Consider the following 27,512-nt stretch of genomic DNA (forward strand, 5'->3'; position numbering starts at 1 on the left):
GTTTCCGTTACATGAGCCTCTCAAACGTCAAATTGATCAACTTCACTTTTTGCAAATTTCTCGATTTTAAAAATATATGATTAGTACTCCGATATTAAAATTAAAAAATCATTATATATCATATATTATAATTTTTAAGATATAAAGCCCATATGATTTAATGATATACGTACCGAAAGAGAGAGTACTAAAAAAGAGACGAATAACCGTTCCAGAATTGATTTTAAATCTTCGCGAGACGCGATAGGGCCTTTACGCAGCCTCGAGCGAGACGTATCACCCCACGTGCGGGGAGGGCGGACAGGCAGGTAGTAGTAGTAGTAGTAGTAAGCGGTAACCGGGTGTGCGCGCGGGTGTGCGTGCCGCAGAGCGGAGCGTAAGAAAGCAAGTGGGACGGAGAGTGGGGGGGAAAAGCGTAACCTCTCTACAAGCAACGCGCGGGCCGCGCGCGATCGGCTGACGACGGCGGCCGTGGAAGAGGAGGGGGGGTTGTAGAAGAGAGGCACGGCATAGCGGCGAAGGTGGCACGTTAGTAGTGCTGAGGAGAAGCGGCGCTCGGTACATATAACGCGCTCGTAGTCTATCGCGGTTTCCCCGATAGCGAACGATACCCGGTCTTGGTCTTTGTCGATCGCGGTAAAGTGAACCTCGAGTGGAATACGCGCGAGGAACGTCCTCTTCGAAACGTTCTTCCGCGAGAATCGCGCGGTCCGGTGCTCTTCAGGATGGGTTAAAACGCGTGTTCTTCGCGAGTGTGAAATATAATCGTTCGTCGAGCTATCACCGAGTGACGTGACGTAACGTGACGTGACGCGGTCTATTTTTTCGAAGATTTCGAGGAGAGGTTTTAGTGAGAGAGATTCAAACGGATGACCCGTTCGTCCTTCGTTCTCTTCGTAAGAGAAAGAGAGAGAGAGAGAGAAAGGGAAACGTGTAGAGACTCCGAGAGAATAACGTATTATGTACATCGTATTGTGTCTCCAAGTCGTCGGTATTCTGGAATCGTCTGGTCGTCGCGCTCGCGTTCAGGGCGAATGAACTGCGTACGGCAATGATAGGTCTTCGCGATGCGGCGATGTTCGAGTAATGAGAGAGCTACGTGATCGACCGAGCACGACCGACGGTGATAGAGAACGAATAAGAAAGAGAGAGAAAGAGAAGAAAGAAGAATATATATATTTTATATATATATACATTCAACCTCGACCTTTGCGTGTCGACTGTTATAACAGCGTGCGGCACAACGACGTCTTGGTCACGTCACGCGTAGACGAGTCTTCAACAGTGCGCAACATGTCGCAATAACGAGAAGAATTTCGCGATGAAACGAGTCTAGTATTATTTAGGCTGCAACACTGTGGAAACGGAGTACCTTGTAACTTACCAAATACCAAACCCACTTAGTCGTCGTGCAATAGTTCTCTCACGATTTGATTAACGAATTTATTCCAACGAAGCTTAATCTCACGATAGGAAGATTTCGAATCGATTCGAGAAGATCGAGGATTTCATTGGACCAATTAAAGTGTTTTCGAGCTCAACCAAGTTGATCATCGTCTCGTCTCATAATCGATTTTGCGAGAAACTGTCTGCTATTAAATCGTCCAGGAGACGGAATCTTTGACATTATTAAATGTCAAAGAATTGCTCCGGAACCACGTGTTTCCACGATCGATTTCGGAGCAGCCTGTGCATCGAACGCGCAACAAGTTGAAGGGCGAACACGTGGTGAACGCAATACGCGCGCGCGCGCGCGGATCAATTAAAGTGTCCATCTTTACGTAAGACTTGGTGACGCATGTTACAGCGATAACTTTCGGTCGTCGTTCGACGTCGTCGCTGATAAGAGAGCCGAGAGTTCGCGAGCGAGCAGACAATAAATCGAGAAGGAGGATCAGTCGATCGCGATTCGCCGCGCGTAGGTATCTCCTTGCGAGAGTTTCCTTTGCGAAGGAAAACCGAGTGTCTTAAATTCGAATATTTCTTCTCGATCGCGTCTTGAATCGCGAACTCGCGGGTCGAGTTTCACGGTTCAAGAAAGTCTCTCCGATACGAAATTTCGAATCGTGGATTCGAATGATCGCAGATGCTCGCGATGTAGGCGACGTTACTTATTAAAGTCGTACGATACGGAGTGTCGGCGTTAAGGAAACCTTGAAGAGTTCTCTCATCGAGGACGTAAGACGTTCGCGAACGGGATACGTTCCCTCGGATACGGAAGAGAGGGGCTCTCTTAATTACCAGCGCGGCAGGGCGCCAAGCGACTTTGAATGACCTTCGTATTTTGCGGCTTCGTCTTCGACTCGTCGGACGAGAAGACGAGACAAATGCCGGTCGCTTCGGAGGACTGGGTGCCCCACCCGGGCGCCAAGATAACCAGTTCCATCACCACCGTCAAGGGTGCGACTATACAGAGCACGACGACGGCCTGGATGTCGCCCTACAGCAGGACGGCGCTGTCGGATCGCGGAGGGTCCAATCATAATAACAACAACAATAACAACAACGGTGTGGTTATATTAGATGGCTGTAGACCGCCGGCGGCCACAACGGCCAGGAGATTCTTCAGGTGGTTCAGCAACCACCGATGGGCAAGTCAGGTAAAAGAAAAAAAAAGTGAAAGAGTTCAGGGATCGTGATAAATTTTATTTTATAGCTTTAAAGTAAAAGCTATTTAAAGGATATTTTTTTAGTAACGAGACAGATTTTTCGAAATATTGAGAAATCCGATTCTCTAAAAACAAAAGTTCTCTATATAAATTATAAATAATCTTAAGATAAGTAGTGAGCTCTGAACAGATTGATTGTCTGTTCGGAGAATAACGTATGTTCATTGTTTGTGATCTCGATATCTCCTTCGGTGATATCCTTCAAACCGTTTTATTGCAATATTAAATTTATCTCAAGTTGTTTTCTCTCTCTTTCAAAGACGAAAGAATACATAATTAATACACATTTTATTCTTTTTTATTTTAATCTTTAAGGCTCAAAGAATTCAATAATGAAGATGTATATAATGCTGTGTCATTGTCATGCAAAATTAAATTAATTAATTTAAAATTTTGCACGTCATCCATAAAATAGTCTATCATCTTAGACATCAAAAATAGTCTATTATCTTAGATATCAAAATACATTGCAAGCCTTAATTTTTAATATAATTATATGTGTAAATGTACAATTCATACATTTATAAATTACCTAAATAATTTCATTTAAGAATTATAAAATAACGTAAATTATATATTTATCAAGTTTCTGAATCCTTGAATTCTCTATACAGAACAGTTTTCTGTATAAATATATTTTTATATTCCCCTGTAAAATTTATAATATTTAAGAGATACATAAAATTGTGGGAGAGGATATATAATATTGAAATACTCAAAATTTTATTTCTCTTTCCCCTTATATGTATAATTGATGCGGGTATAATTAGTAACTTCTAATACATGTTATCGTCAGAAACGACGTTTGAAAGCTATTAAATAAGACGTAATCAATCGTGGTCGTAAGATTCGTAACAAACTGATAGAGCAACTCCCGCACGCGATTGTTTCGTAGATCGAGCTGCTCTCTTCCTCTCTCTCTCTCTCTCTCTCTCTCTCTCTCTTTCTCTCATCCGTGTGTTACTGTTAGTCATCGCAGGTGCATCGTACGTGTGCGCGGTAGTTGCCGTTAATAAAAAGAATGCGTTCGCGCGAGGTGAATACGCTCTCGTATGTAGTAGTAATGGGTAATTGAGGAGAAGCGCGGGCATACAGACATTTATACACGTATGTATATATATATATATATATATGTACATGAGCGAGTGAAGTGCAGCGCGTTAACGGTTCTCCTCTCTTACACGGATTTCATGCTTTTCATAATACGTGTATACACGCTCGTTCGTTGCCGATGTTGTTTCGTCCATATGTTGTTGCGTCGAACAAAGAAACCGGCAGATCTAAAACGAGTGACAAATGAGTCGCTTCGGTTGAACAGGTTTCACGTAGCGCGCGATGCACCAGGTGTTTGAATCTCATGAACATATACTGCGTGATCTGTGATGGACATCTAGTATTTTTTTAATTTTGTTATAACAGTCGTGTTTACGCGCTACACGAAATATCTTATAAGCTAAAAGTTAATTTTAAGGCGATATTTATTGCCGCAAAATATGACACGTTATTTTCAATTTTTTATATTAAAAGTATTATTAATTATTATTTTATTGCGACACTCTCGTCCTTATATTTCGAAAGGATTGATAAAGATGAAAGTACAAAAAATAATTTTTTTTTTTTTTGTGTTTTCTCTTCTAATACAAGATATATAGTCGTTACATGCCTCGTAATATTTATTAATTTCACGTGTTTCTAAAGATTTGATTAGTTCATGAAAAATTAATATTTTTAACTTTTTATCGCATTTGGATGCATCGTTTCGTTTGTTAACTTCAGTTTTTAGAAATTGCATTGGATAGCATAACTCTCACGAAATTTATATCAAATGTCTAACGGCGCATTAACGAGCATTTCGCGTTTTTATATAGCTCACGCGGGGATAATAATTGATATCGTATATCTAACGCATCTCGCGTTATTCAGAATTTCCTCTGGGCGGTAAAAGAAATCGCCTAATTAAATTTTATCGACAAAGCGTAAAATGAGGACTCCGCCACCGACGGAGGTATTAAAATTCGCACAAAGCCGCTGTTTCCTCGGGCGGAACTCTGACATGAGTACATGTATAACACACGTGCCACATTCGAGACTCGGCATTGATTTTACTGCTCGCTTCGTTGAGCACTCTTTCGAAAATTAGAGTCGGACCTATTATTCGAATAATTGTCGATATTAGGAAATAAGAAGCATTTTGTATTTGTTTGTTTGTCACATTACATAAACTCAAGTATGATTTTAAAATTATCTTTCAATATTGAAATGTTTTTCTTGTTATTATTTTATACTACTTTTAATAGAACGAGTAATTTTGAAAAGGTTTTGAAATTTCTTTTATATTTATTAAATATTAATTCTTAATTTGTTTTAATCTATCTTAATTTAATAGGATTTATGTATCGTATTAAATGTTAAAAAGTATTTTAAACATTTAAATTACCGGTGTACACCTTCTTATCAAGTTTATTTTGAAATACGATTAAGAAGTATGTGTAAGATTTATTTAAAACTTATAAAACATTTATCGCGTGTGAATTAACTTATGTCTTGTTTGCTTCGAAATATACAGTGACCAGAAATGATACAAAAATCACAAGACAAAAATATATATCTGTCTTCCATCTATAAATTTATTGGCAGATTGTACTGCAAATATAAATATAGAATGTCTATTTTCTGCCTCTTAATGTTTGCATCATGAATAGTAGCGTTACATAGCTTTTATAGACGTAATGCTCTAGTCATTTTGAAATCTTACCAATATGATTATGTAATCCGGGAAGAACTCTTGAAATTATGGATTAGATAATAATTTTTACTGGTGATATTCTTTGTTAAATAAAAATAATTTTATTATATTTATGTATTTATGGTTTTTATTTTCATAATTCTTTGTTCTTAGAGAAATTTCTACATTTTAGCAAGTTATATAATCATTGAAATAGCGATGATCACTTAAATGGCAAAAAATATAGCATTTCTGCGATTAATTCCTTGAATTTACCTTTCAGTCTAAATTTATCGGAATATCTTTGCAAATTGGCAGTGGGAAATCGCTGTTTTGAACTGATATTCTCGTTCTGTAGTGTGTATTTCATAGCTTAAGTGGGTCGTACACGTGATGAAACACAAATCGTGCGATTGCAAGCAGGGCCCGATAAGTCGACCCACACGTGTCGAGTCGAGTGTCTGACAGACGGGCAATTTCGAATGTCGCAATAACAACAGGAGCAGTAAATTTCACTGTCGTTTATTAACAGATTTTTTTTTTATTTGGAACAACAACACTTCCGTTAAACAATAGTCTGTTAAATTTTTTATAACCGATTGTCCGAAAATTAATTTTAATTAAATAAATTAAATTATTTTTAATATATACATGTGAAATTGATATCTATGTCATTTAACACATCAAATTCATTTTTATTGTTGATTGTCTAATCGTTAATATAAAAATGACAAAATAATAATTAGGATTCTATCAAAAGATACAATCTTAGAAAGAAGTTTTTGTAAATTACATTTAGTTACAAATCTACTTGATATAATTTCGTATAATATACTTGATAATGTCATATAATATACTTTTAATATTTTTGGAAATAATTTGAATGTAATTTCTCTTTTCACACTCAGCCTATAAAAATCCGAAAATAAATATATTTCTCGTTTGCTAACGAGCCGTACGTTGCAATATTTTTGAGATTGGTATTCTTTCGCAATGTGACGCAACGCGGCGCAGCGCGATAACTGGGCCGGAAAGAGGATGAACCGTAAACTCGATAAATAAACATTAGACTTGGTAAAACAAGGCCGTGTGCCGCTGTCGGCAAAGGAATTCGCAATAATAATCACCGCTTCGTCCTCTTCGCACGAAAAGAGATGCACGTCGGTATGATGTTACGCGACGCGAAACAACAACGCTGAAGTGGGTTGGGTGAGCGAGCTTCCTCGAGAGAGGATCGGGACAGGAGCGTGAGCAGGATTGTGTTCTGCTGGATGGAATTGTAGGAGTTTCACGCTAGCCGATGCTTGCACCATGGAAATTACTATGCGTTAAAAGTAGGCTGCGATCAGAAAGATCCTTTGGCTTTAGTTGGAGTCTAATCGGCTGAAGAGTTTTTTTTTGTACAATTGTAGAAAAAGAAATCTCTCGATCCATAAAATAAATTAAGATTTTTAGCTATTTTTCAAGCGACATAATAAAAATTTAACTTGTCTTGCCAAATTATTTCACGTTAAAATTCGTCAACGTGCTATTTTTGATATATTTTGTTAATATGTGAATCGGTATTTTTATCCTTTCGTGTATGACGATAATACCAGGAAAATACGTATTTCTGGATATATGACCGCGACTGTTAGATCAGACGGAAACGGACGGGTAGGTAATTAAAGCGCGTTCCACAGTCGATTCGCAGGTTGTCCGCGCATTGTCACCTGTCGGCTGCCATTTGCACCTGTCGACCGACCGTTGGTCTGACTGACCTCTTGCTGTCGAAATAGGCCATTGAATTGCGTCTTAAAATTATTCGTCGCATTCTTGTCATTCTCCCTGCGATTCGAATTGTTGCGAAAAAAGATTAATCTTTGGGCATGAATTAGTTTTTTGCATAAACGGGGATTTCAGCTAATATTATTATTGTCATATTAAGGATATTAATATATTCAAAAATTAAATATAACCATCGATAATCGAAAGGATATTTGTAAAAGAAATCAAAAAATGAAATCATTTATCGCACATTCTATATTTTAACAATTGTGTTATACGATAAATTTTTGTTAAAATAAAATCTATTTTACATAAGCTAATTTGATATATATTTTATCATATATTATGCTCTGTAATTATGAATCAGTAAGACTACGATTTTCAACTTGAAATAATTCAATATTATGTGTTAGAGAAGAACTCCAAATTTAGCAAACAATTTTATCACCAATATATATCTATAATTTCATCAAATTGTTAGATAATACGAATAATATTAAAACAGTAATATTTTTTAATAATTTCTCTCATTTTATTATATTAAAATGGATGAAAGTGAATGCTGTGTACTTTGAAATCGATGTCGCGACGCTACCGAAGTTTTCACCGTTGTGTCGTAACATTTCGAAACTCTGGTAACGCGCCAGCCAATGACACCCGGTAGATAATCGTCGGTCACTTACGTTATGTATGCGCGTGCGAGCTTTCGCCGATTCGTATGTCAAGTCGCGTTTGTAAATAGCTTTTGCGGCGTTAATGTAAGCGGGTCTCGTACAGAAATACGGTACACAAGAGATTTCTTAACGACAATACGTTGTCGGGCGTTGTGCAATTTCGGGCTCACTCGATACACGAGGGACAGCGATGTAGGCGAAGTCACGTGCAATTGCAGCGACTTGTCTCGCGTGCGACGTGAGAGCTGCTCAACGATTCGATTTTTATCGCCGGGGAAATCCAATTTTAATCTTGATCGATATATTTCGGATTCTTCAACTTTTCTATAAGACAGCTCTTCTTACTATCTAAAGATAAAACCATATATTTGTCTTTAACTGAATTTGGAATAAGATTTTATATTGCAGAGTATAATATTATTAGTAGAAGAACCTTTTATATAATATCATGATTAAATCATTCGCGCAGGTGTAATAAAAAAAAAAAAACATTTTTCTCCGATTAAGATATTCGCAGCTAAGAGAAATAAAAAAGCCATTAATTGATATTTTTATAAAATCTCACTTTTATGAGAGATTTTATTTCATGTATATATATTTAGTTTTACATATTTTCTCTCTCTTTTATAAAATTATTAGTAATTGTATGAAAAGATGTGCTAGAATTTCTTTCTCTTCGCCAGACATTTTATAAGATTTTACCGTATTAAATAATACATATGTGCATATATTCATTGCACTCAAAGAAAGTCGAACTTTTAACTTTAATCGTGAAAGCTAACAGATTCCGTTATTCTCGTTCAGTCACCTGAAATTGATGAAATTAGCGTAATTATTGCGCTCGTCGTTCGAAATTGCATCGTAATATATTCTACTGTAATTCAGCGACCGCGATAACGAACCCGCACAAGGTGTTAATACACGTGACGTGACAGCGTGTTGATTATTCTTACAGTCGTCTACTTCGCTATCAAGGATCCGAGCCGGGAGGTCATTGCCTCGTAATCTCCCTGTGAGGAAGAGGGGGAGGGGAAGGAATTATCCAGGTGTCTGGAAAAATTCATCGACTGTCTTTGCAACGAACGTTTGCCTTCTCGCGAGTCTGCACGCGTACACGCACAGTGTCGAACATTACCGCCGGCGCATCCGCTCGCTGCAACTCGCGCGAATCGTCGTCTCTCGTTCGCGCGCAATGACTAATGCATCCCGAGGAAAACACGTACGTCAGTCTCTCCGAGAGCAGACTGGGTTTCCTTGAGAATCTTTTCGATCGGAACAACGATGTTCCACCGCATCTTTTCCTTTGCCACGGTCGTTGCACAAGATCGTTTATTCCTTCTTTCCTGGAAAGCGCGATTCGCATCCATGTCCGTACGCGACGTTCTTTCCGGCATTTTTATTTATTTTGTATGATATATGTACCGGGAAAATCGTATTTTTCTCGTTCATCATCTCGTAACACACTGCAGTTAATTTAAGATATGTCAAAATGATAAATCAGTAATTGGTATATTATGCTGTTAAAGAAGATAGATATGATCATTTATTTAATAAATACTCGAATTATCGAGAGGAGTAAAATGACTATAATTATACTATAAAAAAAAATATATCAGTGTCATAATTATCTCATTAATTATAATTGATCTATTTGGAGAACATGTACAGAATTTTGAAAAGGATATGTTGTATTAGAATTTCAAAAAGTGGGTTACATTTTTCATGACATTCAAGGAGATTTTTTTTATTATCTCTATAATTTTTCCAATGATTTTTTCACAAATCATTTTAAGCAAAGTTCGCGTCTGAAATATAAATATGAAACGCGTCTCTGAAATTTTATACATTTGGTTTTATAAACAAGATAACCGGTTTAATATCTCTCTTTGCGCAATAGCGGAATACGTCAGAATTGAGCAATTGCATCGCGCCACGATGACGAGCGTCACGAGACGTCACCTGCGAGATTTACACTCGACAAGAAAGCGAAACTTTGCGATAATTTTCGAGGCACGTGCGCGTAACGACGGTTTCGAAATATAGGACGGGGGCCCGTCGAACGCGATTTTCGTGCGAAGATTAACACAACCGATGGCCTCTCGGGACTTTCACGTGATTGCGGAAACGGACGGATGCGACGACCTGCAATTCTTTCGTTTCACCGATGTATCTTTTAGTTTCTACTCGTTTATCTCCACATTTTTATACAATAATATAATTTATATAATTTAAAGATTTGTAGAAAATACGGTTATAGTGACAAAACATTAAATTTAATTTTGAAAATTATATATGTATAAGACGGGAGTAATATAATGTAGGTTTCGTCATGAGAATTTTTAAACGGGAATTAAAATGGAAAAAAATCGGAGGGTTCTCCTATTCGGAACTTTATCCTTAAAATGATGCCGAGATGCAGGACATGCTCAGAGAAGTATCGTTTTCCGATATACATTATTAATCACGTGAAATATATCGGAAAAACGTTGCGAGTAAATTAAATTGAATAATAAATGAAATTAAGATTAAAGACTCGCTTTATACTGTTTCACTTGCACTAGCTATATGTTATTTTGCTAATTGTTCGTCGGAGACCAGATACTTTCATATCCCATTCTCTCTCAAACACGAGTTTTAATGCAATTCACCCTCTGACCTCATTCGCTGACCGCCACTATCATATATCGCTTTCAAAGTATAAAGTTATACACTTTAGCGTTATATTTCAGCTTTCCAAATAGTAAAAAGCAAGCTTGATCACACAAATTTCAATAACCGAAAAGTATGATTATTTACACAAACACACAGTTAAATTATTAATTATATAAAATTAATATTAATATGGGTTTTATATATATTTTTAATTTATAAATAATAGCTTAAAATAAATCCTTTATTTTTTCAAAAAACTAACTTTATTTACGTAAAACTTTTAAATAAGACAATATAATATCATTATTTTGAAAACTAGAAGGTATTAATTGTGAAATATGCTTTAGAAACATAACACACTCTAGCTTATATACATATATTAATAATAAAACATTAATATATATATTTAATAATAAGACCGACTGAAACAAATTATCTTGTATATTAAAAAAAAAAAGAAATCATATATTTAGTCGCTTCTCTCCTTTCTAAGATATCAATTTTATTTAAAAAAAATTTGCCAATTTTGTGCTTATATTTTTGTAAGAACACAGTTTTTCAATAAGATCCTTGAATATCATAATGTACATAGATAGAATGTTCAATGTCACAATATACATAGACTCGATGAGTGGAAAATATTCAAGGGAGATATTTTGCAAGATCCCACGTGAGGTCAAGGATTACGCGCGAACAGTTATTATTTGTAATTTACGGCGACTCCTTGTCTCTAGGCAGTGGCTTCCCTTTTCCTTTTTCTCTCTTTCTCTCTCTCTCTCTCTTACGAAGTCCATTTTAGTAATCTGCAAACGCCTAGTCGTGAACAAAGCGTCCATTGTCATCGCGTGTGTGCGACATATGCGCGCGAGATTGCGTCTTTCGCGCGAGTTCTTATAATGCTCGCCGGCCGTTTGCGAAACCGTCGTCTCTCGTTACGGCCGGCGTAAGGGAAGGATAACGGGTCAACACTGGCTACCATTATTTGTTTCGTGAGTCCTACGAGGCCAAGTGTCTCAGCGGAGCAGAAGTGGGTCGTCCAGCGATTTTTTTATCAGATATGTAATGTAAATATTGAATTATAGGGGTTTATACACAATTATTTTGATTAATTATTAATATATTAATATATTATTTATTAATATATTATTATATGTATATATTATAAATTATATACATTCCGCTCCTTCTATGAATTTAATTGAGAAATAATATAGATAAGAGGATATTATTAAGTCTAAAAGCAATTTTGATTTATATTAACGTAACCAGTCAATTTTTAAAGTGCAATACTTAAATGTTGAAAATATCAAAATGATCGTTGTAACTGTTAGAAAATTTAAAACATATTTGCAAGAATTAATTACAATTATATTATTTTTTAGATCTAAAATTTTTAGAGAGAGAGAGTTGTGCATTATTTTATTTCTAGATCTATATTATATGTGCTATGGAATTTAGCGTTTCACTTTTTTTTCCGTATTGCATTTCTATTACATTTAATGCTTTTATATATTTACTTTGAAGATTTAATTACCTTCTTTTACACATACATACAAGATAGAATAAATTTAAAACTTAACCGCGCGTCGCGTTACGGCGTCGTAAATATGACTAAATTTTTTAACTCGTCCCTGCGTGTTATGAAACCAATGTGTTTGCGCGAGTTAACGAACAAGTAAACGAATCGGAATCAAGCCATGATATATCACGAGTTTATATCGATTATCGTTAAGGAGCTATTCGTGTTCTACATTACGTCATTGTAGATATTGCAATGTTATATATCTGACCGTATTTCCTTTAATGCAGCATTAATGTTCAAATATACTTGAATCTTCCTATATATTTTATGTTTTAGATCTTTCTGCTCCAAATAAAAATACTTGTTATGAAAATAAGAATATAAATAATAATTTGTGAAAAACAATAAAAGAGATGGTACAACTTTTATCGGCTTATTAAACACGACATAAATATATATTTCTTTTTTCTCAAAGAATTTAATTACCTTGATACATTCTTGAATTTCTTTTTTATGAAAGAAAATTGATTGCGTTTGTTAAGCGTACTGTTACAATTTAAATTTTAAACGGACATTTAATCCTTATACCATAAAAATTTCATCGTTACTATTGTATGGTATTAAGTTTCATGCAATAAAATGCATATTAAACAATAAAATACTTGCGTTACGAAAGATATCGTTAAATGTGCATACAAAACTGATTGCAGGGAAAATCGTGTCCGTTTTCAAAATACGCGAATATGATGCGCGCTCGTTAACGACGCAAGCTGTTGCATTTTATAACGGGACGCTAAGCCGCGGAACCGAGTTAGACCGGCTTTATGTGGTCGCACGATTATGTCGTAAATCACGCACGCAGGTAACGTCGTGGATAACGCGGAAAATGGCGGCGTGGAAATGCAGATAGAGGAAAAACTGTCGCTGATGGCTGAGACTCGCCGCGAGTCAGGTGGGCAATCAACAGAGTCACGGCATTGAGTTATTTTCATCGCGATGACTAATAGATTTGTACATCTATAGCTGATATGATAAACATTGAGCGATTAACATCTATTGGTAACATAAGCATCGGCAATCTTTCGATATATTGCTACGAACGAATACTAATGTCACGATTTCATTTTATTCGATTTATTTATATTTGGCCTTTAATAACTTGAAATAACGTGAAACTATGAAGAAAGGAAAACATTTTATTTCATCGTTAAATACATGTTAACATATTAACATGTTATTAATATTTAATAGATTTTTCAAAAAGAGAGAGAATCTTTAAACTTTTTAATTGAATTATTTTATTAATACTTTTTGATATAAACAATTGCGTTTAATATTTATTACATAATGAATATTATTATCAATATTACATCAATTATAATTAAAATTAACTATATGAAGATTATATTTTTAATTCGGTATATTTAGTTTCTACTTTATATCAAAAAGTTTACATGTAATATAATTTAGAATTATTATTCAATATATATCATATATCATATATCTCTAATTCGTGCATCGATAAGTAATCTGATACTTATGATTTAAATCGAATATATTAAAATCTGATGCTTTTAAAAGTAATCTAAGTAGTACATGAATTTTATAAAATAAATATTTAAAATATATGTATAATATGTGTGAAATAAAAGTGCAATGCGACATCTTTGTATCGTAAACAAGATGATATAGTTTCTAAAACCGCATTGATGACTTGCATATAATGCATATTTTGCAATAGATTATCGGCCTTGCCGCAACTTCGGGTTTCAGGAATCGCATTCCGATATGAGCCACACGCTTTAGTATTTTCTCCTCGAGCAAACATGCATCTTGCATAACACTAGGAAGTGAAGGTGCTGTAGTTGCGTGCAAAAAAAGTAATAGAGATATTGCACAGCGTCAGGTGGATCTAATTTTTAGATTACGACTTTTAGATTAATTTTTAGATTTAATTAATATTATGGTTCCGGATTTTTTTTTTCTGTTGGGAGGCGTTGCATTTCATCGAATTTTATTTTCGCCTCTCATCCCCGAGGGAAACTATTTTTCTTCAGGAAAAAAAATCTCGCTTTTGAAATAGACAATCTATTCGACGAATATATACGTGTTTATAACAATTTTTTAATCTAAAATTTTAACCTATTAATGTACTTATATTTTTCCATTTTTTATGTATAAAATCATATATTATTGTGTAAATATAAATATCGCGTATTTTTTATAATTCTGATTATAACTGCATATGTCTAGAAAAAATTAATTTCTAGAATAATGTGGTATAGCTTAAGATCTCGAAATTTTTTTAATTCGCGTTTTAAGTAAATGGATTACTTGATATAATTTTAGATAAAAAAAATATTTGTGTTAACACACAAATAACTAGAAAGGATCTTGTACTTTCAGAGTTTAGGTGTTTTTTTATATGCTGGGTGTGTAGATAGCTATTGTCGCGTGTTTGGGATCTCTCATTAATAAAGCTCGAGCCTTCCTGTGCGGCTGCTATTCAATGATAGTGGATTGTGGATTCGCAAGTAACCAGTCGCCCACGCGAATACATAAAGAATACGTGAACGCGATGGTTGTTAATTGCACGTGGCAGGTTCGCGTGTATTCCCTCTCCTCTCTCTCTTTCTCTCTTTCTTCCACGGGAAAACACGGCTCATTGTGCGCGCGATTCGTACAACATCTTGTCGGCGCAAAAAAAGGATAACGCGTTTCGTAATCGCGTGCGTTGATACAAAGGAATGTTTAATTTTTGGTACGAGCGGAAACTGCATTGCGACACTCGTCCCCCTATTCAAAAGACACAGGAAATCGTTGCGCGAGACGTTTCCTCGCGCGTTTCGTCATTATTTATTCTTAATTTTTAACTTTTTCATTATCAAAGGGAATAAGGAAATCTATACAATGATAAATAAGTCAATCAGAGTCGGCAAGCACAGATATATGTAGCATTCACAGTATTATAAAGTAGTATTAGAATTATGATCCTTCTTCAGGTTCTCTTTAAATGTTAATAAAAATACGGAGGAAGGTATAATCTTCAAGGCACTAATTTATAAAATACCAATCACAGATTTTCCGCATTGTCAGAAATCTAGGTGATATGAATAAAATAAGTGAGTGTCTAAAATCATACTTACACACATTGTTGTACAAATAATGTGCAATATATAATGTAAATATTTCATATTATAGTTATAGTGATCGATTTTACTCATTTCCTCTTAAAAAATGCAATAAAATCTGTTATAAAATTTTATCTGTATGATTTGATAAATTAAGGAGCTACGTCTTAGATATTGATCTCTGTCAGATATTGGTTTCTCCGATTTGTTATGCTCCACAAAGACATGATCGTTTACTACTGAAAGCTTAGAGCAGGGAAGGTATCGGCGTCTAAGCAAGCAAAGATTACTAAGAGCTCGTTGGTTCCGCTCGAGCGAACAACTGGACACGAACATGGGCGGTAACCGTGGCGCACTCGTAATTTTCGCAATGTAGCATTCGTAACAATGAGCAGCGTGCGCGCTGCTTTGCCTGCTTGCTTGTCCACCCACTCGATGTAACCCCGGCCTTCGTTTAACTCTCGTGGCTAATGCAGCAATATGCTAATAACGTCTCGGGTCAAATGAAATCGTGTGGGAAACGCGACGCGCGACGCAACGTCGAGTCTAAAGATTTTCGAGCAACTTAATACAACAAACTGCTCGGGATTATACGTATCATTATGCGATTGCGCAAGATGAAAATTTTATCGATTATTCTTGATGATAATTTATAAAGTAATTGATAATTTAGAACGAAATACCTTATGTGTAAGTTAGAATTGAGCTTTGAATTTTTCGATTTTGTTCAGACTAAGAATATGATTATTTAATTTGATAAAAAAAGAAACATAAAAAATACATATTCTATTTCTTGACAATTTCATGTAAAAAGAATTATTTAAAATCGAGAAAATTAGGTGTTTTTGTTTTTAGAGTTAGAAAAGAGAGAAAATATATATATATGATATTATAACTTAAATTTTCAATATTTATATTAAAATAATTAAAAATTCTGTTTGCTTATAATTGATTATACATATTAATTTTTTTTAGGTTAAACAATTTTTGCATTTTTCTAGCATGATCTAATAAAAATAACTTATGTTAGTGAGTTTATTTAACCGTTATTATCATTATTTCCGTATTATTGTTTTTTTATTAAATATATTTTTTATTGATAATTGAATTAAATCTCGTGAGACAAAATTATTTGATTTCGTAGATTTTTATTGAGATAGCGATAGAAAATTTAAACAATATTTTCGTTTTAATATGCGTTCGTATATCTGTAAGCTCAACTCCGATTACTATCGATTGTCGATAGTCTGGCCAAGCCTCATTAATGTTTCATGGAGAGGTCAGGACTTTATTAACTGAACTTTTGCATATTTTATTTCAGGTGAGTGCAATGACCAACTACAATCGAAATGCCACCTGCCTATATGTAAGTGGAATCACAAAAGAGTTTATCCGAAAATGGGCATCTGTAGAAAATGTAACATATATAAACAATTCTACAATCTTATATATATATATTTCTCTCTCATTTTCTGCCTTTTAATTTTGCTCTTGAAGACTATTTTCCAAATTATATTTGGATATTTAATTACATACCTTTACATATAATTTGATAACAATTTTGAAGATAAAAATAGAGAGAGTTTAGTTTTTTAGGTCTGATTTTTTTTTTTAACATCAATGTGTAATTTATTGATGCTCCTTTTTGGATTTAAAAACTGTTTGATGTACAATAATATTATATGCACATATCACATTATTGTGAAATATTACATCTCGCTCACAAGTAAGCATTTAATAATTTGCATTGCCAGCGCATTTATTGTTTTTTTTTTCAATTTTAAGTAATTGCTGCTAAATTGTATATTTTCGCAAATTTATATTTTTTTATAATTGTTCAACTATTTACAATCGCATATTGATTATTTTCTCATATCGAAAATATCTTTATTATAGACTGTTGTAATATTATGAAAAGGATATTAACAGCTATAATACTTTTCTTACTGTCTTACGTGTATCAGTTAGTTACTTGCAAAAATCGCGGAAATTTATCGCGTATGTTATTATTCAATGTTCATTATTTCATGAATTACAATTCTACAAGCCGCTGCATTAAACGCCGTAATAAACGATGCACGCCGTGCATCGCTTAAAACAAGCGTACGATATCAATTTAAATTATGTATAATAATTATTATTTTATCATTATTTTAACTATCATCATTATTTTAAAGATAGAGTGCAAATTATTTTACTTACATAAAAAAATTAAATGTTTTAAGCAAGCCACTTGCATTTTAAAATTGATTTATATAAATCAGATTACAGATTGCGTGAATATTAAAATGTGATTTTTCCCAGAAAAATATAAAAATTTTAAGTTGTCTTCTCTTTCTCTCTCTACACGCCTATTTTCTTTACATTTATTAAAAGTTTTTATATATTTTCCGAAAAAAATCATATCCGAATGTCTTAAAAATTTTATGTTTATATACGCTATATAGATTTTATGTAAGGTACGTTTTTTTATATCGAAAAGCACATAAAGTTCTCTGCTTGTAGTTCAATTTTCCGAGTTATGTCTGTTTCGAGACTTAAAAGCTTAATAGCTATTGTATTGTGTGTTCTTACTTTCTTTTCTATCTCTCCTAGTACTGTTTTAATAGAAACTTGCTTGGCGCGTGGGATCTTGCTTCGAGAGTGAATTAGAGTTTCGAGGATGCACATCGTGTCTCAAAGAGCCAATGTCACTAAGACAGACAGAACCGTCGAACAGATTTATTAATATTGTAGGGAAGACGGAGAAAGAAAGATGCGCGTAGCTAAGAGAATGCTTTTAATTATTTGCCTCCTACGAAGCGGTAATCGATATGCCGATCAAAATTACAATGACTTACCTGGTATTACATTCTTGATGAGAAGCAGTTATCGTCCTTCGTTGGAAACGTTAGAAATTAATTTTGTAAATAAAGTTTAATCTGGAACTTCTGATTTATTTTTAATGCAAGTTTCATTAAATACAAAATTTATTGTCGATATATCATACTGTGAAAATAAATATTGCAATCGTCGATGTATTCGATTATAATATTCGATTAATCATATTGTTAAATCATGTAATGATGAAAAATTTTTCACAATTTTAAATATGATCTCTTTGAGTGCTGAACACACACATTTTATAATAACTTTGTGTACAGGCGGATTTAACGGGTGTTACGAAACCTTGCTTTGTAGGCACGATTTGCGGGCTCTATAAAATTTCTGAGGCCCAGGCGCGCGAAATGCCACATGGAAATCGAGCTAACGGTGACCCTGTCGACGTGTAACGAGCTGACTCGATAACGAGCCGAAAATCATTTACTCGAATTGCTCATGAAACATCTTAACGGACTTTGACGGACGCATGCAAATTGTCCGTTGCTTATCGAATCGGCGACATATATAATTTATTTGAACATTTGTGCAAATTACTTTTAAAATAATAAATACTAAAAAAAATTTCTAGCGTTAATTATTGTAATAGTTGAACTTTATATCTTAATTTAATTATTATCAAAGTAAATTGCGATAGAAATTAAAATGAGAAATAAAATTCTGTTATCTGTTAGATAACATTTTTTTTAGTTTAAATCGCGTAAAATTTTTTATTGCTTATAAATAAAGATTTTTCGATATATTCACATCGAAATGATTAGAAAATCATTCCTCATACTTCAATTTCATTAAAAATCTCGTATATTCAACGTTATAAATTTATAAGTAACAATACATAACACAACACAAATCGACAAAATCGAGATAATTGATTTATATTGTTCTTTTGTCTTTCCCTTTGCATTTTCGATCAAGTTTGCAGCGCGAAAACATGCGTAGTATATTCCAAGGTTACGCGTCGTATTTCGCAAGCTGTCTTAAATTCTCACGCGCCTTTTTAAGGCGATCGACCTTACGCCGGTTGTCTCCTTTCGCCTTCCGTGCGAATATATTTTCTCGCGGTGAGCCATTCGTTCTAGAATCGGACGACGGTAAATTTATGAAGGAGTCCGTATGCTTCTCGTTGCCAGCAAACCACGCGATTTATGCGACCCGGATGTGCACATTTGCAATCGTACATATAACGCCGGCTTCATCGGAATATGGAACGCATAACGATACGGAACATCCCTGACCGATTGCAGCTTAAAAAATTCATCAATAAATTTAAAGCTGATTTTTTCAAGCAAAAATATAACGTAATTATAACGCGCGATAAATAAAAATAAAATTTAAATTTGTGATTATAAATAATATTATTTTGTTTTTAATTATTAATAAATTTGACAAGAAATAACAAAAATTAATTATTTTAGATTCATTTGATTCAAATTTAATTGATTTAGATATTTATCGAATCATATATAATATTATAATTTTTTTATCAATTTAATCCGACTTATTGTTTGAAACATATTATTGAAAAGATGATGCCGCAATGCAGTAGAACTTATTATTTTCCATTTTATTATTTTTTCGATCTTCTTATTTCTTATTCTCTACAACTCTACATCTTCTCTTATATTTTGCTCAATTATTTCTTTTTCTTTTTTTTTTTTTTTTTTTTTTTTTTTTTGTTTTTTTTGTGAACGCGATCGAGTTTTCAAAACAAGCTTCGCCGAGCACATTCAAATTCGTATTCGAACGATATTTCGCGTTAAAATTTTTACTCGACTGCCCGTCTTGCATTCTGATTCAAGAGAGTATTATGGTCCCGAGACGAATAACAATCACGTTTACTACTTGATCCTTGTACGTAATGACCGATACGTGAGCATTGTTGCATATTTCGAGTGAAACAGGATCTCGTGATTGTTGATGACCTAGGGGTTATTCGATCTTACATCCTCCAGAGAGAGATCTAAAAAAGTTTTAGTATGAGTACTGATATCTTTAGTCATGCGATGCGATTATTTATTTATTCAATTTATTAAAAATTAGTATCGACATTATTAGACATGCTTATCTGGAAAGACAAGTATAAATTTTTTTTATTCAACATGTTTATTCGTTTGATATTGGCAAAATTAATATTTTATAATACTATATAAATAGACTTTTTTGAGGAACACGCGTATATGTATTGAATAGATAAGTTTCGATAGCTGATATTATGTGTTATCTTCCCGCAATATATTAAAATATTCTTGAGGAGCGGAACACACAAACTCATCGTTTCTAGTCATGCGATTTTGCATTTATCTCGATACAAGGTGAAATACGTGCAGTTTTACGAGAGTTTTACTTGATATCCCGAAAAATAATATGCGAGACTTTCACCCACGAATTCTTTGACCGATAATATATTCTTCGCATCTCGGCAATATATCTTACAAAATGCGTTATAATCTGTCAGTTATAGTATCTTTGGACACGCATTTAATTGAGACTCGTAATTTTTATATTTGATTAGTTTCTTTCTGCTTCGCAAATTAAATGCGATCTTGGATTTTTAAGATTTTTATGTATTTTATATTTATATATACAACTCTAATTACCGTTATTCTACTATTTATTATATTTATTTATTCTACTATTAATAAGATTTTAGTGCTACCTTATTTTATTATTTAAAAAAAAAAATTCCGAGTCTCAATATTTAGTTCAAGGACACTTTGTGTATATATAGTATTAGTATCGGGAAATGCACGTAAACGCACAATCATATGCTCAATATAACCCGCGTCTTCTCGCTCTCTCCCTCTTACTATCTCTCGTTTCACTCGATGAATTCCGTCGTATGGTATCAAAATAGTTGTATTCTTATGGAAAAATCCGGAATGGACGAGGTAGATGTTTGCTTATACCTTTTCACATCTTCAGCATTTTATTATTTAGCTGCAAACTATATTTATATATTAAGAGATATAGCCTATAGATTTTAAAAAATAATTGATAAAATAATAATTAAATAACAATAAGATTAAAATTTCTTCTCGTTAATTTATGACATCATTATTTTCTACATTGTCAGTTTGATTTATATGACAAGCATTAAGTTTAAATGATATATCCTGATTACATCTCTTATCTTATCTATTGAAAATTAAAAAAAAAAACGATTTTACAACTATCACCGTACAGAGGATAAAACCTTTGTCACAAGTTTTAATTAATCTTATCTATGATTAAGACTGATCCAAAAATAAAGAGAGTTAAAAGGAGTCTCGACTTCATTACGAATATCGATTTATTCTCTTTTGTATCTCTCTTTACTCTCGGGTCGTCGTGTTCTTTATACGTTTCAATTTAAATGACTCGACGAAAAAGATCTCGGAAGATATATTAATCCAACGTGGCTTTTAAAAGATTAATACGGGAGAAATATATAATCCCGGCGCGTACGCGCGAAGTGGCTCAATAATTATTATTCTGCTTCGCGACCCCGCTATTTCGGCATCTTAATGGCGTGGCGCATAAGTACGGCTTGCGGGAAAGTACGAGAACCGGTATTTAAAGCTTGTTGCGTGACGAAATTATGGATTAGGTGAGCGGCAACAAGCGATGGCGTTAAAACGCGGACGTCTATGTCGCTGCAGATTTTTGGGTCAAGGCGATGAGTTCTCGCGTCTCTCTCTCGAAACGCGGTCCCATATACTGGATTCGACGACGTGTTCTCCTTGCGAATGCGATATCGATTCCGCGATAAGAATGACGCGGATGCATCGGATACGATGCAGGGCGACGCGAGTAATGACACTTCGATACGGAAGGAAAATATTGAGCAACCTCGATCGCGAAAATAGCTAGTTATTCGGACGTTTGTAACTCCCTTTTGTGAAAAATCTCAAGATGTAGAGGCGAATGCAATGTCGCGCTATGTTTATTCACGACAGCGCAAACCATTTGCAATACTTCATTCCGCGAGAGAGCTGTAACGACTTTATACATGTATGCTTTAAGTGCTATAAACGTGAAATGTAGCAGAGGAATATATTTCGAAGATGAAATTCTGCCAACTCTATTAAATAACGTAGCTCGAGGCTGCGCCTACTCATTTTCATTGTTAAGGGTGATGATTGTCGTCGCTGGTTTCCATGGAAACAAGCAATATGTTTTCCAACTTTATTAGTCTCTCGGTAAGATTAACGATACGGTTACGGGTTAACGGGGCTATCCCGTCCCACTTATTCGCTCGCAGTGCAAAAGCCCTCGCCGCGTTGCGCAACGAGCGCGCGTGCTTGCGCAACGTGACGCGCACGCACGTATGTATGTGCGCTCGTGCGTTCATGCTCGTGTGAAATGCGCGAGCACGTAGGACACTGCGACGATAGTCGTCCAACTCTCGATATTGCATTTTTTCAGTCAATTCGGCCAATGTGTGAATAAAAATCATTAAAAAAAAAAAAAAAAACACAAATATATATATATATAAATATCTGCGCAATATGTTTTCCAACTTTATTAGTCTCTCGGTAAGATTAACGATACGGTTACGGGTTAACGGGGCTATCCCGTCCCACTTATTCGCTCGCAGTGCAAAAGCCCTCGCCGCGTTGCGCAACGTGCGCGCGTGCTTGCGCAACGTGACGCGCACGCACGTATGTATGTGCGCTCGTGCGTTCATGCTCGTGTGAAATGCGCGAGCACGTAGGACACTGCGACGATAGTCGTCCAACTCTCGCTATTGCATTTTTTCAGTCAATTCGGCCAATGTGTGAATAAAAATCATTAAAAAAAAAAAAAAAAACACCAATATATATATATATCAATATCTGCCTCGATATTGTTAGTATCGCTGCAAGAATTGAAAGAATTTTTGCAGGTTTCAAATCAATATCGATATACATATTTGAAAATATGTATTGTATATTAACATGCATATTCATTTATTGTATGTAAAAGATTTTGCGAATAAAAAAGAGAAAACGTTTTTGTCTTTATCGCGATACGAATGCTAACGATATTAAAATATTCGCATATATTTGAAGCGCTTGCTTCTACAAATGAGAAGTTGTGGAAAATGTAAAAAGATGAGAATATAGGATAAACTATGAATTATGTATTATAATTCTATATACATGTTACTACTGGTGAGTTTGATATTTCTTAGATACTTCAAAAATATAATTGCAATTCGTTTACGTTTGTTATCATATTATTTTCAATATTAGTTATAGCTTGATTCATTTATTTTACAATGCTTTCAACTGTTTGACAGTTCTCTTTAAAATTTGCGATTAAATTGATGACGTCAAGTGTTCTGGACGCGCGCTTTTAACGAGGATCAGGGACATAACGAGGGCGAGATAGCGCTGTAAGACCGGTAACGTTATTAACGGTAACCGCTATAATAATGTAAGACGTAAGATGCGGACATTTCTTTTTCCCAGTTGAAACGTGTGCTTCTCTCTTTCTCTTTCTCTCTCTCTTTCCCCTTTCCTTCTTTTTCTCTCTCTACTTCTCCAATTACACGCTAAAATCCTTGTGAATTGGTTAGTACCGCGTTAATGATTTCATGTTGGCAGCGTGAGTAATTTCATTTAACGCTTAAATAATCCCGTGTCGAAATTCGCGAATTATAAATGAAATATTGAAAATTACATAGATGTTAAAGTATACTTATAAGAAGATTGAGTTTCTTTTGTATAGCTTTCTGTCGAACATGTGGTATTACGTGTATTTTTAGCAACGTAATACGAGATATATTTTAATCAGAAATTTTTACAATTTTTTTTATTTTTAGTCAGATTAGATCAGTTTTTTCAAAAATGTCATGAATGTGAATAGTTTATTGATTTAACTCGAGATTGAAAACTACATTTTTGTAGCATCTATATTCAAAGTATAGACTATCTTTTTTATTTCATTATTTTTTAAAAATTATTTAATTTTATAAATGTTTTTTATAGGTCTGAAAAGATACAAAGTTTGTGTTGATTTAAACTCAATATTTTTCGAGAGCATTCTGCTTTTTTTTGTACTTTAAAAATGCAATTGATTGATGTTGCAATTTCAGCTTCGATTCTATAACACTTGATTCTCCTTTGATCTTTATCTTTTTTCGATAAAATATATGTACCAATTGATTGTGCCAGCGCTCGATGGTAAAAATGGTGCAACTATGAAATCGGGTTCGGATTCTATTAAAAATTCCGCATGTGTTTCTTTTTTTTTTCTATCAATATTTTGCGATGGATATTACTGGTTGCTCGAGCTGCCCCGCGATCGAATCGACGGACGTCGGTGAAAGATTACCGAGCTTTGAGTCAGTCACACACGTGTATATTCGATTTCGATATCACGATGACGTTGCTAACTGGCATATCGAATTCACCCGGATGGATACGCGGATGTCGATAATGGAGAATACGTTTCAATTCGCTTTTCCATTACGGTACCAAACTTGAATGTACGGTGGTCGATAGTTCGTCTGCTTCCCAATTGTCGCGAGATTATTCTCATTGTCAGCGTTGCTATTGTACCGTTTGTTCTTTCGATTTGCTAAATTTTTTTTCGGGAATAATAAAGTGTGTTGTTTGATCGTGTGCAATCATTTTTACAATTAGATTAGTAAAAACATCACATTTTGATTGATAAATAGCGGAAATAACATAACATTGTTTTTGACGATTATCTTTTGGAAAAATTTTTTATCATTGATAATTTTAATTATATATATTAATAGAATTTTATTTTCTACACAATTAAAAAAATTTTATATATGATTCTTTAACCAAAAATTATTTAAACTTTAATTTTATTTTTGCAAAATATCAATTTATGAATTGATTATTAAATGTTTACGATAATAAACGAAAATGTAATAGTTATCGCTGACATTTAAAATATTGATAGAAGCGATAGCCGTATTAAATTCTTGTTTAAGCAGAACACGAACCGTAAGTTCTGTGAAGTCTAATTTTATCGGGATATATATTTCATTCACAGACGTGTCATATCAGCATTTATTAATCTATATCAAAGCACATACATTTTTATAGAATATTATATCGAATCAATACAACGTGCTGCTCCAATTTTTAGCAAGACTAGTGAGACGAAAACATTCGAGCTCTTATCCTAGGTCAACTCAGTCAAATGCAATTATCGTGTTTTAAAAGCTTAATCTCGAAGATTATATACATATATATATATATATATATATATATATATCCGATTCTTGCCTCATTCGATTTTTGATAATACAAAAATAGATCTTGAAAATTTACGTACGAACTACTTTCAATTAAAATCTAAAAAAATGATATGCGCTAATATATGGTACTCTCATGCTGTTTTATTTCATCGCGCTTATGTTTTAATTAACAATAGTTATAATTACATGACCTGTGAACTACTTCTACGATTTTGTTACATTAGCTCGCAAAATACGCGAATTTCGATTATTGAGCTGCAACCCCTTTACAATAAAACCACCCCATATATATATATTCGATTCTTGCCTCATTCGATTTTTGATAATACAAAAATAGATCTTGAAAATTTACGTACGAACTACTTTCAATTAAAATCTAAAAAAATGATATGCGCTAATATATGGTACTCTCATGCTGTTTTATTTCATCGCGCTTATGTTTTAATTAACAATAGTTATAATTACATGACCTGTGAACTACTTCTACGATTTTGTTACATTATTCTTGCAATTGCTGCAACTATATTCGATCCGATATCGAAATCGTGTATTTTTATCTCCGAACTTCTTGGGATCGAAAAGCGATGTTCTTTATTCTCTCAAACTGGGTTACGTTTTCTTCTATCCATTATCGTCCCAATTTTGCGCCACTATGATCTCCATTTCGAACACGAATTTTTCAACGGCATTTTAGCATTGCCACTTCTTGGCGCAGATTTTACGAGAAAACTTGTCTTTAGCGTGAATTTTACGAGAGAATCGGCTTTTAAATTCTCTCTAAATTTTATGAGAAGACTTGTACTTATCGTAAATTATTCTTATATAATTTAATTTTATTTGTTATAAGATTTTAAATGAGAATATTGTGAGAATATTTGCGCAAGATAAGATATCAAATTAAGAGTTTTTATTTAAAAATGATATAAATTAATTAAGACACTCTATTTAATATTTTAAAAGATCTTTCTCTAGGACATTCAAAAATTTTTTTGTGTTATATATTTCCGCAATGAATCCTTTTATAAAATTGACGTGCATTAGTAAGTTCAACAAATACTTGTCGAAGGCAGACGCCTGTTCTGGAATTCCGTCGACATGCGGTAACGTCTCACACACATACACGTCATAATCATACTAATATCATTATCTCGGTCAAGGAAAACACTTCATGTCTCCAAGTGCTCGGATTTATTATCGCGATAAAAAGACGGTCCAAATTTGCTTTTTATTTTGTTATATATACGCCGTTTTAAACGAAACGTCGTTATTCGCCAACCTTGACTTCGCAGGACCAGCGTGCTTAACCGGGATGACGTTGATCCGTGTCCTGACCTCCGAAGTGGGTCGTCGGGTCGGCAATCTCGACCCGCTATTATACTTATTTCACGAGCGTGTTTCGCGCACGTGTTTGTTACAAGATTATTGTTGTTATTATCTCGTGCCCGCGAGAGTGCACGATTCTCGCGCAATAAAAAATTCGCAACTTCTCAAAATTGGCCGGACAATGTGCTTTATACATACAGGATGTTCCGCATATACGCACTTCTATTTTTCCTTTCTTTATTCAAATGTCATTAGCTTTACAAGTAAAATTTTATTATAGAATTCTTATATTCTTTAAAAATAAAATTGGTTATTATTAGAAATTGCTATTAAATTGTACTTTAAATCAGGTAAAAAATCTCCGTACATGAAGAAAGACATGTGCACAGCGGATTATCTTATTGGATTTATGAATAGTGGCGTTTTATTGAGTTATATATATAAAATTTGCTTACCCATTGAATCCATAATCAACGCGTTAATGATTTGATTATTTATTTTTAAATATCTTCCATCGGAAATACGCCTTTAATGAAGAATACGATGTTTCTTTTTTTGTCGTATCGTAACCTGCTTCGATAAAGCTGTCAGCATTAATTTATTTCTATTTGTGTCCTTATTTGTGTCTATTAATCGCCTTGTTTTATGACATCATTAATCTTTGGAATTACGGGACACGCGTATTTTTGGGGGCATCTGTCTCGAAATTGTTTCGCTGCATTTAATTTGGCCCAAAAATAATTTATCTTTTCTTATTATTTATTATTATTATTTAGTTTCTTGCAAAGAAAAAAAAAATAAGTACATGTTTTTTTAACACATAAGGCACGTGTAAATTTTGGGATAGACAATACATTAGAAAGTAAAATATTGTAGATTTTCTGCAAGAAAGATTCCGCAAGAAATAAAAGAAATATCATACCATGTATGATACTTATTAAAGATATTTCTATAACGCAAATATATATATA

General features: G+C 33.9%; 1 protein-coding gene across 1 annotated transcript in view; it reads left to right on the plus strand.

Annotated features, from left to right (window-relative positions):
- Positions 1-516: 516 nt before the first annotated feature.
- The window catches only part of LOC115238599 (serine/threonine-protein kinase tricorner), a 94,756-nt gene continuing 67,760 nt past the window's right edge, over positions 517-27,512 (plus strand). The window contains 2 exon segments of the mRNA XM_029812562.1: positions 517-2,574; positions 2,577-2,600. Of these exon segments, the coding sequence (XP_029668422.1) occupies positions 2,271-2,574; positions 2,577-2,600 (328 nt within the window). The 5' untranslated portion in view covers positions 517-2,270.

Source organism: Formica exsecta, unplaced genomic scaffold, assembly GCF_003651465.1.
Source record: "Formica exsecta isolate Colony F162 unplaced genomic scaffold, ASM365146v1 scaffold352, whole genome shotgun sequence".
Taxonomy (NCBI): Eukaryota; Metazoa; Arthropoda; class Insecta; order Hymenoptera; family Formicidae; genus Formica; species Formica exsecta.